The sequence below is a fragment of the Aegilops tauschii genome, chromosome 1, assembly GCF_002575655.3.
Source record: "Aegilops tauschii subsp. strangulata cultivar AL8/78 chromosome 1, Aet v6.0, whole genome shotgun sequence".
Lineage (NCBI taxonomy): Eukaryota > Viridiplantae > Streptophyta > Magnoliopsida > Poales > Poaceae > Aegilops > Aegilops tauschii.
In genome coordinates this window covers 5,753,872-5,769,159 of record NC_053035.3, presented here as the reverse complement: position 1 = coordinate 5,769,159, position 15,288 = coordinate 5,753,872, and the positions used below count along the sequence as shown (strand labels likewise).

Sequence of the window (15,288 nt, the reverse complement as noted above, 5' to 3'; positions counted from 1 at the left end):
TCTGCACCGCCGATCGTCATCGACTCTACTTCCCGCTGCGCTACGAGTCGGTAACGAAAAAGATCAAACCATGTATGCAGTCTCCATAGTGGTCCTGGGCTGGTGCGTAGGTCGGAAAATTTTTGTTTTCTGTCGCGTTCCCCTACACACCATGCCACTGTGCCTAGTCTGTCCCAAGCCCACCTGTACCGGGTGCCACTTGGTAGACTACTAACACTACCTACAAACACCAGAAACTAGTTGCAACTCCTGGACAGAGATCAGGTTGGTTAATAAGTCGAGAGGGGCCGAGTTACCGGAACCCAATGTGTGGTAGTAGCTGTTCATGGATCACAAACACAGAATTCAGTTCCTGAGGACGGCTGCAATGAGACAACCCGCCATGTACTCCTACATGGCCTCTCACCGCTAACTTTACCGAATCGTGTTCACACACTTAGCTCTCAACAGTAGGACATGTTCACACACCTCCGATTCATCCACGATGAATCGGACCTGACTCAACTCTAAGCAGTAGCAGGCATGACAAACAAGCATGAATGAGTAGGCACATCAGGGCTCAAACAACTCCTACTCATGCTAGTGGGTTTCATCTATTTACTGTGGCAATGACAGGTCATGCAGAGGAAAGGGGTTCAACTACCGCAGCATGTAATAGTTGAATCGCTGTTGTCCTAATGCAGTAAAAGAGAGCAGGAGCGAGAGAGTGGGATTGTATCAGAATGAACAAGGGGGTTTTGCTTGCCTGGCACTTCTGAAGATAGTATAGTTCTTCATCGGTGTCATCGAACTCATCGTCGGAACGTCGTCTACTGAGAGGGGACAATTACCGGCAAACAAGGAAGAACACAATCAATGCAATGCAACAATACGATGCATGACAATGACATGGCAATATGTTGTTGATTGAGCTAATGCAACTAGCAACCCTATTAAATGAAGTTGATTTCAATGAAAGGTTCAAATTCAAACTCCATATGTGATTATTTCAATGCCAATTATGCAAATTGTCATATACAGAAACCTTAGGTTGTTGAAACATGCATGAAAATGGTACATATGGAAAGATTGGATTTTTCTGATAATTTTTCATATATAAATTATTTCAATCTGAGTTACGGTTGAATTTATATGGATTTCTGAAGTTTTGCTAATTTTCTGGAATTTTCAGAATAGAAATAATCCAGAAAATATTTATTGCGTCAGCAGGGTGTCAGCGGGTCAACACAGTCAAATCTGACTGCTGGGGCCCGCATGTCATAGGCACAGTTAAATAACAGAGTTGGTTAACTCTAATCTAAATATTATAGGGGCCTGGGCCCACCAGACAGTGACCCGGGTGGTTAATTAATGGGTGATTAGCTCTTAAGCTAATCACACCACGTCAACACGGTTGGGGGGGGGGGTTAGCCGCCGGGGACCTCTGGCCACGGCGGAAGATCACCGGAGCGGCGCTACGGGCGGCGGTAGGTCAAGCCAAAGCCACCAGGGGGTTGCCCTTGCTCGGGCGCATCCATGGGAGGTACGCGGGAGGCCGAGGGGTGTCCAGATCAAGGCCGGCGACGACCTCGCGCGGCGGCGGTCTTCGGCTCACATGGCAGCGGCGACTAGCACGAGAGTTAGAGGGCGTGTGGGGAGGGGAAACAGAGGGGTGCTCACGACGATTGCAATGGAAGGCTCTGCATGGTCGGGGGAGCTCTAGGGCCGGTGAATCGACGACGACGAGCGGCGGCGCCCGAGGTTGGAGATGGCGACGATGGCGACGTTTCAAGCGTCCCGCGAGCGCGTGCTTCGTCTTGGTGATCCACGGCGTCGAGGCGGCCCGTTGTATAAAGCAGAGGGGCGAGGGGAGCTCGGTGGACGCGGCGGCAGTGAACGGCGGCGACGGGCTCGCTCGGGTGGCTGCGGGGGCAAGCGTTGGGGGAGAGGGAGGAACCAGAGAGAGGGGAAAGGTGCAGGGGGTGTCGTGGCGCTCTTGGCGCCCTCCAGCAGCAGCGGCGGCAAGCAGGAGGTGGTCTCGCGCGTGCTGGCGTGCGGAGGCCACGCGCCCCTGCCTATTGGAGCGATGTAGGGGATGACTGGCAGCACGTCGCCCTTGGTCGTGTTCGTGTTCTACATGTGCCCATCGATCAGCAGTTTGCCGATGTGATGACGAAAGGACTACCCACCTTGACTTTCGAGGGCTTTCGGTCCAGTCTTTGCGTCACCGGCGACGCTTCGACTGCGGGGGGTGTTGAACATGTGTACATGTACGTAGGTCTGGGTTCTGTATGCAGTACCTGTAGTATTGTCTCCCTCTGTATGTACGTGTATCTTAGGAGACAAGATACCGGTCGCACCCCTTATACCTATATATATGTGCCTAGTGCACGATCAATCAATTATGGATGCACCAAATCATTCTCTACAATGATAAATCACAACTTGACAATCATACGCGTTGTCAATCATCTGCCTGTTGTGGTCAAACACTCCTCTGTTTTTAGAATCAAATATAAACTTTATTCTGTTCGCACATGAAACAAACAAATAAACAGTTAGCACAACCCCAATGAGATTATATGGATCATCATTTTAATCGGAAAGCAGTAGCCCTTATGAGCAGCCATACACAGTGCCAAAATAAACAAGGTGGTCGGTCTTAACAACGCAGGTTTTAAATTGACCAAATTGCTAAACCGAGGTACCAACAGCCATACGGGGAGATGTGCACTTCAAATACGTAACGTACGTCCACTTGCAGGTAGGGAAATAATTTATGCCAGTTCATCCAGAGAATATTGCAAGTAGATCATTATATTATGTATGTGTCAGTACATCCAGTGCAGTTTTCAGAAGTGGTGCCTCATTGGCTGCAACCTCAGCAAATGGTACGAATTTTCTTTTCTTTATCTTTACCTAATAATAAAGCATCAACTGCTTCTGCCCGCACACCCGTCGCGGCCGTTTTGCAAAAAGGTCTTCCTATTTTTTGGAAATTGTACCCGCAGTCCAACATATGGGCCCAAACCAGTCGAGCGCCGCCCGTACGCCGCACCCGCAGCCACGCGCCCGAGATGTACCCGTTCCTGGCCAACCCAACCTCGCCTCGTCATCAGGCGCGCAGAGAGACGTCCATGGCCGCAAGATTCCCGAGCGCCGCTGGCCAAGGTGGCCGACCGTGGACGCCCGATGCACGAGCGCCGCCGGTGTCCAGACCCCCTCCACGCCATCCCCATCTCGCCAGAGACCTGCTCCAAGTCTGGCCGCCCAATGCCCGAGCGCCGCCGGCGGCGCGTCAACTGTGTGCCGCCCTCTAAACAGGTGCCTCTCTTCTCCCTTAACTCTCTCCTCTCCTTGCTTCGCTTCCTCCATTGACGCCTCATACTGTTGCTTCCCTGTCATGAGTCTACATCTGTACACCCAAAAAATTCTGCAAAAAATCCATTTATATAGGTATATGACAAAAAATACTGCGTACATGCTTGAGTTTAGAGAGTACGCAGCGTGAGATTACTCAACTCAGCTTCAGTCCAGATAAACTAGGCAGCAGACCAGTACTGCATGCACCCGTGGCCAACTCAGCTTTGTGCGGTTACGCTGACGGAGAACTCATCAAGCCAAGAGTACACCAATCCCCTCCAAAGTTCCAATCTGAAATTGCATTCGTTGACCTGTACATGTGTAGCTTCTCTTTTGATTTAGAGAGATGTAGCTTTGTACATAGCACTATCCTGATGTGATTGATTTCATTAGTGAAAAATAACAAATGAAAATTTTAAGGCTAACATAGGCTGAAACGGGAAAAAAGGTCGATATTAGGGCGAAAAAGAAAATTTGAACACCCAAAGTTGAATTCTTGGATCCGACATCCCTGGCACCCAGGTCGCCGCTACACCCCCACCTCGCCCGGCCTCTCATACGGCCCTAGCCTCCCGCTCTTCACTCATCTGCCCGGCGGCGGGAAGTTACAGGCGTTGGAGTCCCTTCTGGTCACTGGTGATTTAGACTTTGTCATCGGGACATATGAAGCAAAGGTATGTCTTGTGTATGCTTGATTCTGTAGATTAATATCTCTTTCGATTGGCAAGAATGGATCAGACCTATTTTGTTTGAAGTTAAGATGCAGCAGATTGTAGATTTCAGTCTGCTGTGATATTGTGGTAATAGATCGTGTTTGATCACTTTTGAGAAGCATCTAAATTTTGTATTTTTCATTACTTGCATTATAGCAAACCCATCGTTTACTTGTGTTGTATGCCTGCTGATTTCAGTGCTCGAGAGTCTGGAATTCAGAGTATAAAAGAGTACTGAAACCTATCAGTTAACAGTGTTTTGGCTGATGGTGTGCATGAGTTTGAGCTATTTATTATTGTGTAGTTTTAACTTTAGAACCATGGAAGTTGTCCTTTTTTTTGTAAATAACTTCATGTGGAAAAGTAGTCTTTTCGAGGAAAACACCAATAAGGTTTTGTACGGAGACTATTTTTGAGTTATTCACTGGGAAAAACAAACATGTGCCTTGTGCACTAATATCATGTTGCGGGACAATAAAATGCCTTTAATAATAAGTTCACTGAAACTTCAAAGAAATGCCATAGAACTATGGCAGTACTATGACATACTGAGTGCGTACTGACTAATGAACTTTTACTATTTTCATTCCATCAAAAGTTCAAATAACCAGATCATGACATGTAGGTCAGAGAGACAAGAAATTCAAATGAGTAGCAAACCAATAAAATTGTGTTATAACTTATAAGCCTCTCTAACTAGTTGTTCGAAGCTGGACCAAACCCATGCAACCGTGGCACCTTCATCATGTGAGTTATTTACCAGAAACTACCACACTTGGGATTAGGGTAACAACCTAGTACTACATTGAAGGAAGGGCATAAAAAAATACCGGAAATGCGCCTAATGCGTAACGCGGAGCATTGGCGGTTGAATTTGGTCATGAAAACAGCAAAAGCGACAGGTGGGGCCCGCCTGTCGGGAAGAGGTGGCATGCTTGTGTGGAAAATATGCTGAGTTGGACGAGAGTCCCACTTGTCAATGACTCAAGTGTTTATTAATTTTTCACCTTTTCTTTTTATTTCTTCCTCCTTTTCTCTCTGGGCATTTAGCCGAATAGGTTGTGAGCACTGGACATGGACATCACCGGTGCAACCACCAGAGAAGACGTGCACAACGGCAACGCCTGACCAGGCCATCACGTCGCGAGATCAGGTTGTGTATGAGGGCCCCGGTCCGGCCTGCCGACAGGAGCCCTTCCTCGTTGTCGTGATCATCTCGGCGCCATGGACGCCTCTGCTGCGCCTCTGACACGAGCCGCCACTCGCTGCCGCAGCAGCAGCCCGCAGCCCCGTCTGTCGCCGCGTCGCATCTCCGCGCCACACGTCACTGCGCCTCCATGGTCGCCGTGCCGAGCCGCCGCGGCCTCGGCGCCACCGCGCAGGTCCACCGCGACCTCCTCGCCTCCGCGACCGCCGTGCTCATCGCACGCACGACATCACACCGCACCGCCGCTGACTCGCCGCACGTCGTGGTCGTCATGCGCTCGCCGTGCGCCGCAGCCTCCATGTCCAATGCGTTCGCCGCGCGCCACATCCGCCCCATACCTGGTTGCTCTGATACCAATTGTTGGTGCCGGAGCCTTGCCCTAGCTCACCATCGGCTCACCCTCCCATCTCGCCCTCTCTCTGGCACATACACAGTAAGAAGAAAGGAAGAAGAACACGGTGGACACGATGGTTTCCGGCGCACGAACGCCCACCGCTCGAATGGCTCCTTCTCGAGCAACAAACTCGACACCACGCTGTTTACAACGAACCCCTCGAGGGCTTTATACCCGGGACAGGCGCTGGACATGATCCCCACGTTTTATCTGACCGCGCCCACCTCACGCACGATCGCGCCCGGGGCACGGCGAGCCTGCAACGGCACGACTCGGTCACCCTAACCAGCACGCCAATAGCTACACCAGGTCCGGCGCCACGCATGCACACATACGCGCGCACCCCTGCCCTACTCTACGCACAAACACACACACGCCAGCCACGCTCCCGACACGTCCCACGCGTGCTCACATGCACACCCGACGCATTCGCCGTGGTCGTCGTGGCTTATTTCCTATCACAGGGCGGTGACCTTCGTGACGCTAGCGGGGAGGAGGGTGCTGGGCGACCTCGCCATCAAGGAGTGCAGCAAGAACTGGAGCGGGTTCGGCGGCTGGCTTCCGTTTGGGCTCGGCTGCACCTACCCGAAGAACGAACACCCCTTCGTCGGCCGCATCGTGGAGTAATTAGTAAGGACCCAACAAATATGCATTCATGCACAGAGAGCTAGACAGATGGGAGACATTTGTCTCAAAAAGGAAGAAGAAGAAAAGACAGATGGGAGACATGCTTATTATTGCTGGAGTTCCTGATAGTTTACGCAGTCTGATGCTCTTGGAATGTAACCCCTCTCTTGAGTAATTCTATTACTCTTGATTCTCAATAATAATAAGGGAAAAGTATATTTTTCATCCCTTAATTCTCCTGATAGTATAGAAATGGTCCCTTAACTTTAAAACCGACAAATCTTAATCCCTCAATTTGTCAAACCAGATAAGTTTAGCCCCTCATATTAGCTTTTGGTGGTTTTCGTCCAAGGTAGACAAGGTTTTGACTTAAAACTGACACTCGGTTCATTGGAGTTTGCTGCCACGTCACGGAGCTGCACCGCACGTTATATAAGTGCTCAGCCGTAGACAAGGCTCGCGTGATGCTGAGCTTTCGCCATGCTTGCCGTCCAGGTTATGCGGCCGGCAGGGTTGCCGGCACCATAGCGGCCGCATCGCACAATCCATATGGGCAAGTCTAGATAGCAGTATGTAGTGAAATTAACTATCGTGCATGTGGCGTTCAGCAAAACATCGTCCTTGAAGTAATTCAGCCGCTGTAATGGTGTCTGTGTTATATTTGTTTTTTTGAAAAAGAGGATTGCCCCCGGCCTCTGCATCTGAAAGATGCATGCCGCCATATTATTAGAAAAGGTCATCCAAAACAAACAGTAGTAACTGAAGTACAGCTCACATCAGGAGCAGAGATTCAAGTAAGCTAAAAAATCAATAAAGCCACAACCGGCTGGATGAAGTGGACATCAAGGATCCATCCTAGCATGCGACCGCCATCCAAACCGGTTGAAATGTCCGTGTTACTTGGGCTGCTGAATTTCTTATTGCCCAATCCTAGTGGTAGTCTATAAGCAACCATTCTCGGTTATTTAAAAGATTGACAATCATGATAAGTAACAAATCACAGGGCGCGACGCCGTCACGTGCTTAAAGGATATCATCAGCTGATAAAAGTAGTACGGGCTGTACATCAACAGGTAGTCTGCCACTAGTGTTGGGGAAAATGATAGGCGATGGGTGCATAGATGGATTGCAGCAACTGACAGAAGGCGAGGAAGGCGGTAATACCGAATGCGACTTGGTGCAACCTACTGCTGCAGTACCTGTGGCGGAACGATCCCTTGAAGTTGCGCGCCTTGCTGTCGCATAATTTTTCCAGGTCGTGCCAGATGGGCTTGAGGTAATTCCTCTGGATGTCATGGACGTCCATGACCACCCCCTTGCAGAGGTTGGCAAAGCCTTGGGCGGCGATCTTGTCGCTGCTCTCGAAGTGTTGGACGATCTTTGCATCGACCAGGAGCCGGACGTCCTCCACCGTACACGCCACCTGCGACATGAAGATGCAGTACGCCGTGACGGGCCTCTCGGGCATCTCCGCATGCTCCTCCAGCGCCATCAGGTTACGTAGGAGGGTCCATGTCTTGCTGTCGACCTGCAGGCAGGGGATGTCCAGCGTGCCTCCTTCAAGGCGCACGTCGAGGATCGAAGTCACATCGGCCGCGAAGTCCCGACGCCTGAACTGCACGTTGGCGTGCATGGAGTACTCCGTCGCCCGACGCCACCGACCCGTCTCACGCTCACCATTTGGCTGCAAACAGCTGGTTGATCTGCGCTTTGGAGGATCTGCCATTTGTCCATTGGTTGGACGGAAGAATGCGTGCACTAGGTGCAGCAGGTGGGATGGCGGTTCCGGCAGCCCCTGCTTCTTCCCTGGGCTGATGTAGAGCTGAGCATGCAGCAGACTCTGGATATATGTTGCCATGTAGTCGAGTAGACTACTGGAACCTCCCGTGGCGCGCGCGTGAATCTTGTCAAGAAGAAAGAATGGCATCTGGTTCTCTATGAGGTACAGGGTGTCGCGAAACACCGTGTTGTGGTCGCTGCAGGATGTTGGAGGGGCGTCCGGATAGTTCCCCAACCAACCCAGCAGGTAGCACCCATCATGCAGCAGCATCCTCGCCAACTCCTCCGGCGCCATGTGGTCGACCCCGTCCCCGTACCACTCCCTTGCTCCGGGCACCAGTTCCTCCACTAGACCCTCAAGGCCACCTTCCTTGTGTTTCTCGGAGAGATTCTGCATGAAGCCGACATAGCGCAGCTTTTCTTTTGCAATCCATGGAGTGGACGGACTTTTGCCAAGGCAAGGGCCGATCGGCTGCTTTTCTTTTGCAATCCATGGAGTGTACGGACTTTTGCCATGGTAAGGGCCGATCGGCACGCTGTGCGGCGTGTAGCTGTCTTCGTCAACGCTACGGAGCTGCTCACGAACTTTGGGAACATACCCGCTGGACCGCGTCTTATCTTTGGCCACCACTTGTTTCCCTGCCTCCAAGTCCAACTTCAGATTCAAGGCTCCTGAATCAACATGCCAGGATTAATCAGCTCAAAATGCACATCGCTAACCGTATGTGATCTGGTGGTAATGAATTTATCGTATACTCCCTCCCTCCGTTTCGTATTAGTCTGCATATAAGTTTTATCCAAAGTCAATTTTTTCTTACTTTGACCAAACTTGTGAAAAAAATGTATCAACATTTACAATACCAAATCAATATCATTAGATTTATTATGGAATATAGTTTCATATTCTATATATCTGATATAGTAAATGTTGATATTTTTATATAAATTTGCTCAAATTTAGTAAAATTTGATTTGACACAAATCTTATATACGGACTAAAAAGAAACAAAGAGAGTACTAGTATTTTGCACCATGCTAACAGTGCTTTTACCAGAACATAGTTCCATCCCATTGGTTCAATCTATTTAAAGCAAGGCTAAATCCAGCTGCTAACTGTATCTCTACACTCACATAAAAGCAAATACACTAGGCTGATGTAGGCGAGCTATAAGAGATGCCACATCAGATTTGTACTCCCTCTGTAAACTAATATAAGAGCGTTTAGATTACTAAAACAGTGACCTAAACGCTTTTATATTAGTTTAAGAAGAGAGTATTTAGCGGGAGGAGAGAGAAAATAAGCTGACTATAAACTTATAGTTGGTTGTAGCACATGTTTCAACACACTTTGTGAGAGAAAGAGATGGGTCATATATTAATGTTGTTATAACAGACTAGTATGTCTAACTATTGTACGATTGAGCTATTAGGTTGGCTACAAATGCTGTGACAACTTCATTTAGCCGGTTGTTGGTTATACTATTAACCATGCTCTAACCTACACTCGTATAGTCAATCTAAAAGCTGATGCATTTAATAGTTGATGACTCTACATGTTGAAGGTAATGACTAACAGCATGTTCTCCTCTCACAAAGTGTGTTGGAGTCCGTGTCATATTTGGCTATAAATTTGTAGTTTCCCTATCTTCTCTCACCTCTCCTCCATTTCATCACATATCTGAGGACGCAACTTTTATAGCCCGTTTATGTCATCCTATTAGACTTGCGCTTTATATAAAGATGTGTGCTGTAGTATGTTCCAGATACAAAAAAGCATATTGTATTATTAGCCAACTAACAGAATAGAAACAGTAGGGCAGGCCTCCCAAAGCTTGCACCACACCGTGCATTACATTTGTTGAATCAAAATTTGAAAAAATTACCCAGCTCACAACCAGCCTCACGCGAACCAGCGAACGAAATGTCTTCCGCTAGTAGGTTTGCTGTAGCTTTTCTTTAGCGGCGTTAGCTTTTTTTTTAGTGGCGTTAACTGTAGCTTGTTCCAGCGCGGCCTCATATGGGCCTGAAACGTCTTAACAGGCCGCAGAAAACAAATTCCATTTCAAACCAGGATATTTCTATATGACAAATTGCCGTTCTCAACTTAAAAAGGAAAAAAAACATAATTAAGACCACCACCCACTAGATGGAAAATGTCATGAACAAAAAATTACATACATTTATGAAATGACATGCTCTGAAAATGTTAAAATTGCATGCTAGTATAAAACTGCCATCCTCTAGATAAAATTAGTTTTATCTGGATGAGCACTGAAAAATTGCCATGGCATTAAAAGTGAAAATTCCATTCTCACAACATTAAAAAAAATGCCACCCCCTCAATGATAAAATGCCATCCTCACAATAATAAAAATGCCATGCACTAAGTAATAAAAATTGTCATCCCATTAAAAATTTAAAAATGCCTTCCTCTCATTAGTAGATATTCCATCCTTTTATTATTATAAAATGCCATCCTCTTATTATTACAAATGCCATGCACTTAGCAATAAAAATTGCTATGCTACTGACAATAAAAATGTCCCTTAATAATTAATTGTTATCCTCTTATCAATAAAAATGACAAGTCATTAATTATTAAAGTTTTATTCTCTTAATAATAAAATGCCATGTTTTGGAAGATAAAAATGTCATGGTTTTAATTTAAAAAATGGCATGCTACGTATAATAAAATGCACATGTCAAGTTTAGAAGAGAAAATAAAATCAAAGAATAGGGGTTTTTGTTCTTTAAAATGAAAAATTAAGAACTTTCGGATTTTTTATCTAATAAAAAAACCAATTTCAAACAAGTAATCTCAAGTACAGAAACATGTTTGTGAGCAAGTGTTCACAAAGCCCGCTTTCAGCCCTAGAGGTGAGTGTGCATGGTGCTCACATGCATGGGCTCGAGTTTGAGTCCTCGAGGACTCCCATTTTTTAAAGAAATAAAAAGGGTACGTTCGCCAGGATAGTTGGAATACCGAACGTGTCTCTGGCACCCGATTCGCGCCAAGGTCCATGCCACCAGATCTGATGGCCGAACGGGCGTTGGCTGGAAAGTCTGAAAAATCTGACATCAACCAGATAAGATTTTAGTTGAAAATTTTATTAAAATTTTGTCCCATAGAACAACTCTCAAAAGTATAAAAAACAACAGGAACGTTTCATTATTTTGAAATACCACCTTCCAGAAGTACGCCTCCATCATGGAACCCAACAGTCAGTCTATAGTTCCTATCGCTCATTGCTCATCTCTCCTTTTTTGCAGACTTTTTATGCCTCAAATCAATTCAGGTTGTTTCTAGCTCTGAGGTGAAAATTTGTGCTCATCAGTGACTGCACTTTGGTGTTGTTTTTGACAAACTTTCTTTGTATTTTTTTATTTGGCCCATTAGTGAGTGCTACTGACAAAAACAATGAGGATAGAGATGAAAGATCGAACATTCAGGCAGATACAAAGGATTTTCAAAGAAGAGCAGATACAAAACGTTATAATAAAACAAGAGAGAAATCCATATTTCAACCCTGAATTATCACCAATGTCTAAGAAACAACCTTGAACTTTAAAAGTATGAAATTACAACCCTGAACACTCAAAACTTGTCAAGTTTCAACGATGCCCTCTCCTCAAACTGGGTTTTTGTTAGATAAAGTGGTTTTGACCAGTTGGTCACCCTGTCAAATCAGCTTCCATATCACGCAATATTTTGTTGAATATGTTTTTGCTTGTATTTTTTAAAATATGTTTAGCAAAAGTTTGAAACTTTCAAAGACTGATCGCGATGCCAGTGTTGATTTTACTAAAGTTTTTCTAGACACTATCATTCCTATGTCAAATTTGACCAAAAAAAGGATGAATAAGTTTTTTTGTTGTATTTTTAATTTTTTTGGCAAAAAGGTTTGAAAATTTCCAAGGATGATCATCATAGTAGTGTTAATTTTACGGACTTCTTGTCAAAGAACATTGACACTTCAATGTTTGTCAAATTTTTACCAAAAAAGGGGTCAGATATGTATTTTGCGTGTAATTTTTAATCTGTTTAGAAAATGCTTTGAAACTTTCCAAGGATGATCATCATAGTAGTTCTAACAGGGAGAAGCACACACATGCTTTTAATCTGTTTAGAAAATGCCATGATTAGTTCTAACAGGGAGAAGCACACACATGTCCTGTGGGGCGAAATTGCCTTAAAAGCTATCAACGTCCTTGCGGAACATTGGTGTCTAGTTGCATCTCAGCGGAGCGGAGAAAAAGAGGTGAGTGGCTACGCTGTAAACCTTTGTCGTCATTCTGCCCTGAGCACATTTATAGTATTAATATAGCTGTAGGCATCTAACCACACCACATACCTTTGGTCAAAGTGCTCTCCAGTCTAGTCAAAGATGTACAAGTGAAATCCTAAAAGCATGTAAAATATAGAGATCCCAATAGATTTGATGGGTTTGGTGTTTGGTCCATCCTGCTTCTAGGTGGTGGGAATGTTTGGGGGTACTTGTTTGACATACATGAAGGAAGAAACCAGCTGAGGCTCTGCCTCCTGGTGAGCACATTCGCTACATTGTCCTCACCTTTCATCAACACAACCAAACTGATTACAGTGCTTACATAGACCCAAGAAGCACTAACCAGCCGAGACACTTGGCTGATAATTAATCCCACTATCTTCATGCACTAACCCACGATATACATGCAAGTTCATGTTTAGCACTCGTGACCTGGAAGGACATTTGTGGCACGCAAGGCGAGGGCACCGACCTTTTTTATTTTGGCTCTCAAATTTTAATCTTTGGTAACTTTTGAATTGAAAGTCTAAATTAAGTTTTGTTTTCATATTCATGTTCCTTGTAACGAGGGCTTTCAAACAAGACACATTTTGAAGATGTTTTGACAAGTTTTAATACTAGTTTTGAGCTTCTTAAACTTGATACGACAAACGACAAAAAACACAAGTTTTAGACACTAAACTTAAAACATGGCGTGCCTTTATATGGAATACAATGACTTTATGGATCACGAGGCAATTATGCGACCGGACGCGCCTGGGCAGGTGCGTGCCACCACACCTTTTTTTTTAGAAAAGGAGGGTGCACCCCCGGCCTCTGCATCTGGACGATGCATACGGCCACTTTATTAAACCAACGGTGCAAGTGTTGAGTCAACAGGATGTACTAGAGCTAGCTGAGAGTGAGAGAATGGGTGAGTCAGTTTAGAGCATGCATTGGTTTGTTAGCTGCATACGTGTTGTCCTGGCCAGGTCGTGCGGAAAGCCGCACGGGGCACGCAGGTGTGGTGGTACGCACATGTCCAGTGGGGTGAAATTGCCTTAAAAGCTATCATTGTCCTTGCCGAACAATCGTGGCTCCAACTAAAAAAAAAACTAGTCTCTAGTTGCATCCCAGCGGAGCGAAGAAAAAGAGGAGAGTGGCTACGCGGTAACAGTCGATGTATGTGTGCGCATGTAGATGCCATGGGCTGATGATTCTTCCCGTCCCCCGGATGCCATATGAGCACTTACATATGGGCCTCATGTGTTAGTTGGTCTCTTATCAGCTGTGTGAAATATGGCTGGTTTGGGCAAGATGAGAAATTAACCAAAGTGAAAAGAAAAAAATATCAAATGATTTGGTTATTCTAGAGATGTACCTCAAATTTCTTTTTTTTGGGTGCCATTCATTCTATCTGCTCTATTTTATTTTGTAGATCATGGAAGAAAAGACTCTCCCAAAATTTGCATCAAACTTCTTTGTTTTGTGAATTTCAATTTCATGACCACGAGCTTAGGTGCGGACTTCATATATCGTAAAGTTATTCTTCATCTTTCTAAAATTAACCTTCCTTTTTGTGTTGGTTGTTGCCGACATTTGCCCCATGCCACCAGCTAAGCCGCATAGTTTCTTTTTGTTACCTATTAGATCCTTCATCTACCCATGAAAAAGAAAAAGATCCTTCATCTACCGGAACTAACAGCAGAAAAGAAAAATAATCTACTAGATATGTTGCTTTTTTCATGCTAATCAGAAGTTGGTAGAAGATCCCCATATCTGGTTACTTGAGGGCTCATTTGATTCGTAGGATTTTTCAAATCGTAGGAATACGAGAAATTAGGAAATAAAAAACCTAAGGATCTAAAACCTACAAAAATTCTAGCTAAGAAATTCCTTTGATTCGAAGGAGACCTGGATAGAAATAAACCGTATAGTTTGGAGTTTGCAATATGCTAAGAACATGAGAATTTCACATGCAAGGCGACAAAGAAGACGTGATAGTATACTTCGGAATCGCACATTTCGGGAAGAGTAAATAGCATGTTTGTTCAAATAGTGGAGAGCTAGCTAAATGCACTTACTCCCTCTAACCGAGCATGAAAACTGAACTGAATCCCACATATATTCACTTGCTACGTACCTGACGACATTGCGCTCCAAAGGTAGCTGTCCCTGCTCCCCGGGCGTCCCTGTGAGTGATATGAAAGAGGTGTTAGTTGGTTTGGCACGCTAGCCCACACATATGTAGGAGGCCTCGGGTGGGCGGAAAGGCGAAGCATGTGCGAGCACGATAATAAGATTGATTAACGCCTGCAGCCGCCGGGGCAAAAGACGAGGATTACGACAGATTTAACATGCTACATTCTAAAAAGCAGGCACGCCTCTGCGCAAGCGCACGTTATCTCGTGCTAAAAGCGGATCGACCACAAAAAGATAGATTCCTTGCTTCGTGCCACTGCAAGTGACCGACTGACCGACGTTGCTCATGACAAATCCATAGACATTATTTTTCTCTAAAATATTATGCAGCAAAAGCCGCGACGACCAGCGGTTTTCCTCCAAGTCTTCGTCGCCACGCTTGACAAGCTCCAATTCTCGCCAGCCGGGCTAGTTACGGTCACCAACCAGGCACGGCACTCAAACGCTCGTGAACGCGCCAAGCCTTAAATTTGCTTTCTCACAGTCGGACACCTCATTTGTCATATCTTAAACTCATACAAACTCATGCATCTATGTCGATGCATTACACTCCGGCTACTCCATCACTACTAACATGTGATCGGACGAACAAAAATTGGCATGCTTGACTATGGTGGAGATCATCCATGGCTGCCCTTGCCCTTCTCGTGCCCTTGCCGTCCTTCTCGCGGAAGTACCCATCGAAGACGGAGTAGAGATCGAGCCGGATTTGCTCGTTGCCCGAGCAGTCCTCACCGTTGTTGTCCTCCATCTCCTCCA

At 45.8% G+C, this 15,288-nt stretch overlaps 1 protein-coding gene across 1 annotated transcript; it reads right to left on the bottom strand.

The window, feature by feature from the left end:
- Positions 1 to 6,943: 6,943 nt before the first annotated feature.
- Positions 6,944 to 14,572, bottom strand: LOC109767855 (UPF0481 protein At3g47200). The gene is made up of 2 exons (XM_020326578.4): positions 14,471 to 14,572; positions 6,944 to 8,734 (listed from the first exon to the last, which is right to left on the bottom strand). Exons 1-2 carry the CDS (start codon positions 14,478 to 14,480, stop codon positions 7,368 to 7,370), a joined length of 1,377 nt encoding a protein of 458 aa, XP_020182167.1. The 5' UTR covers positions 14,481 to 14,572; the 3' UTR covers positions 6,944 to 7,367.
- Between the last annotated feature and the right edge of the window lie 716 nt (positions 14,573 to 15,288).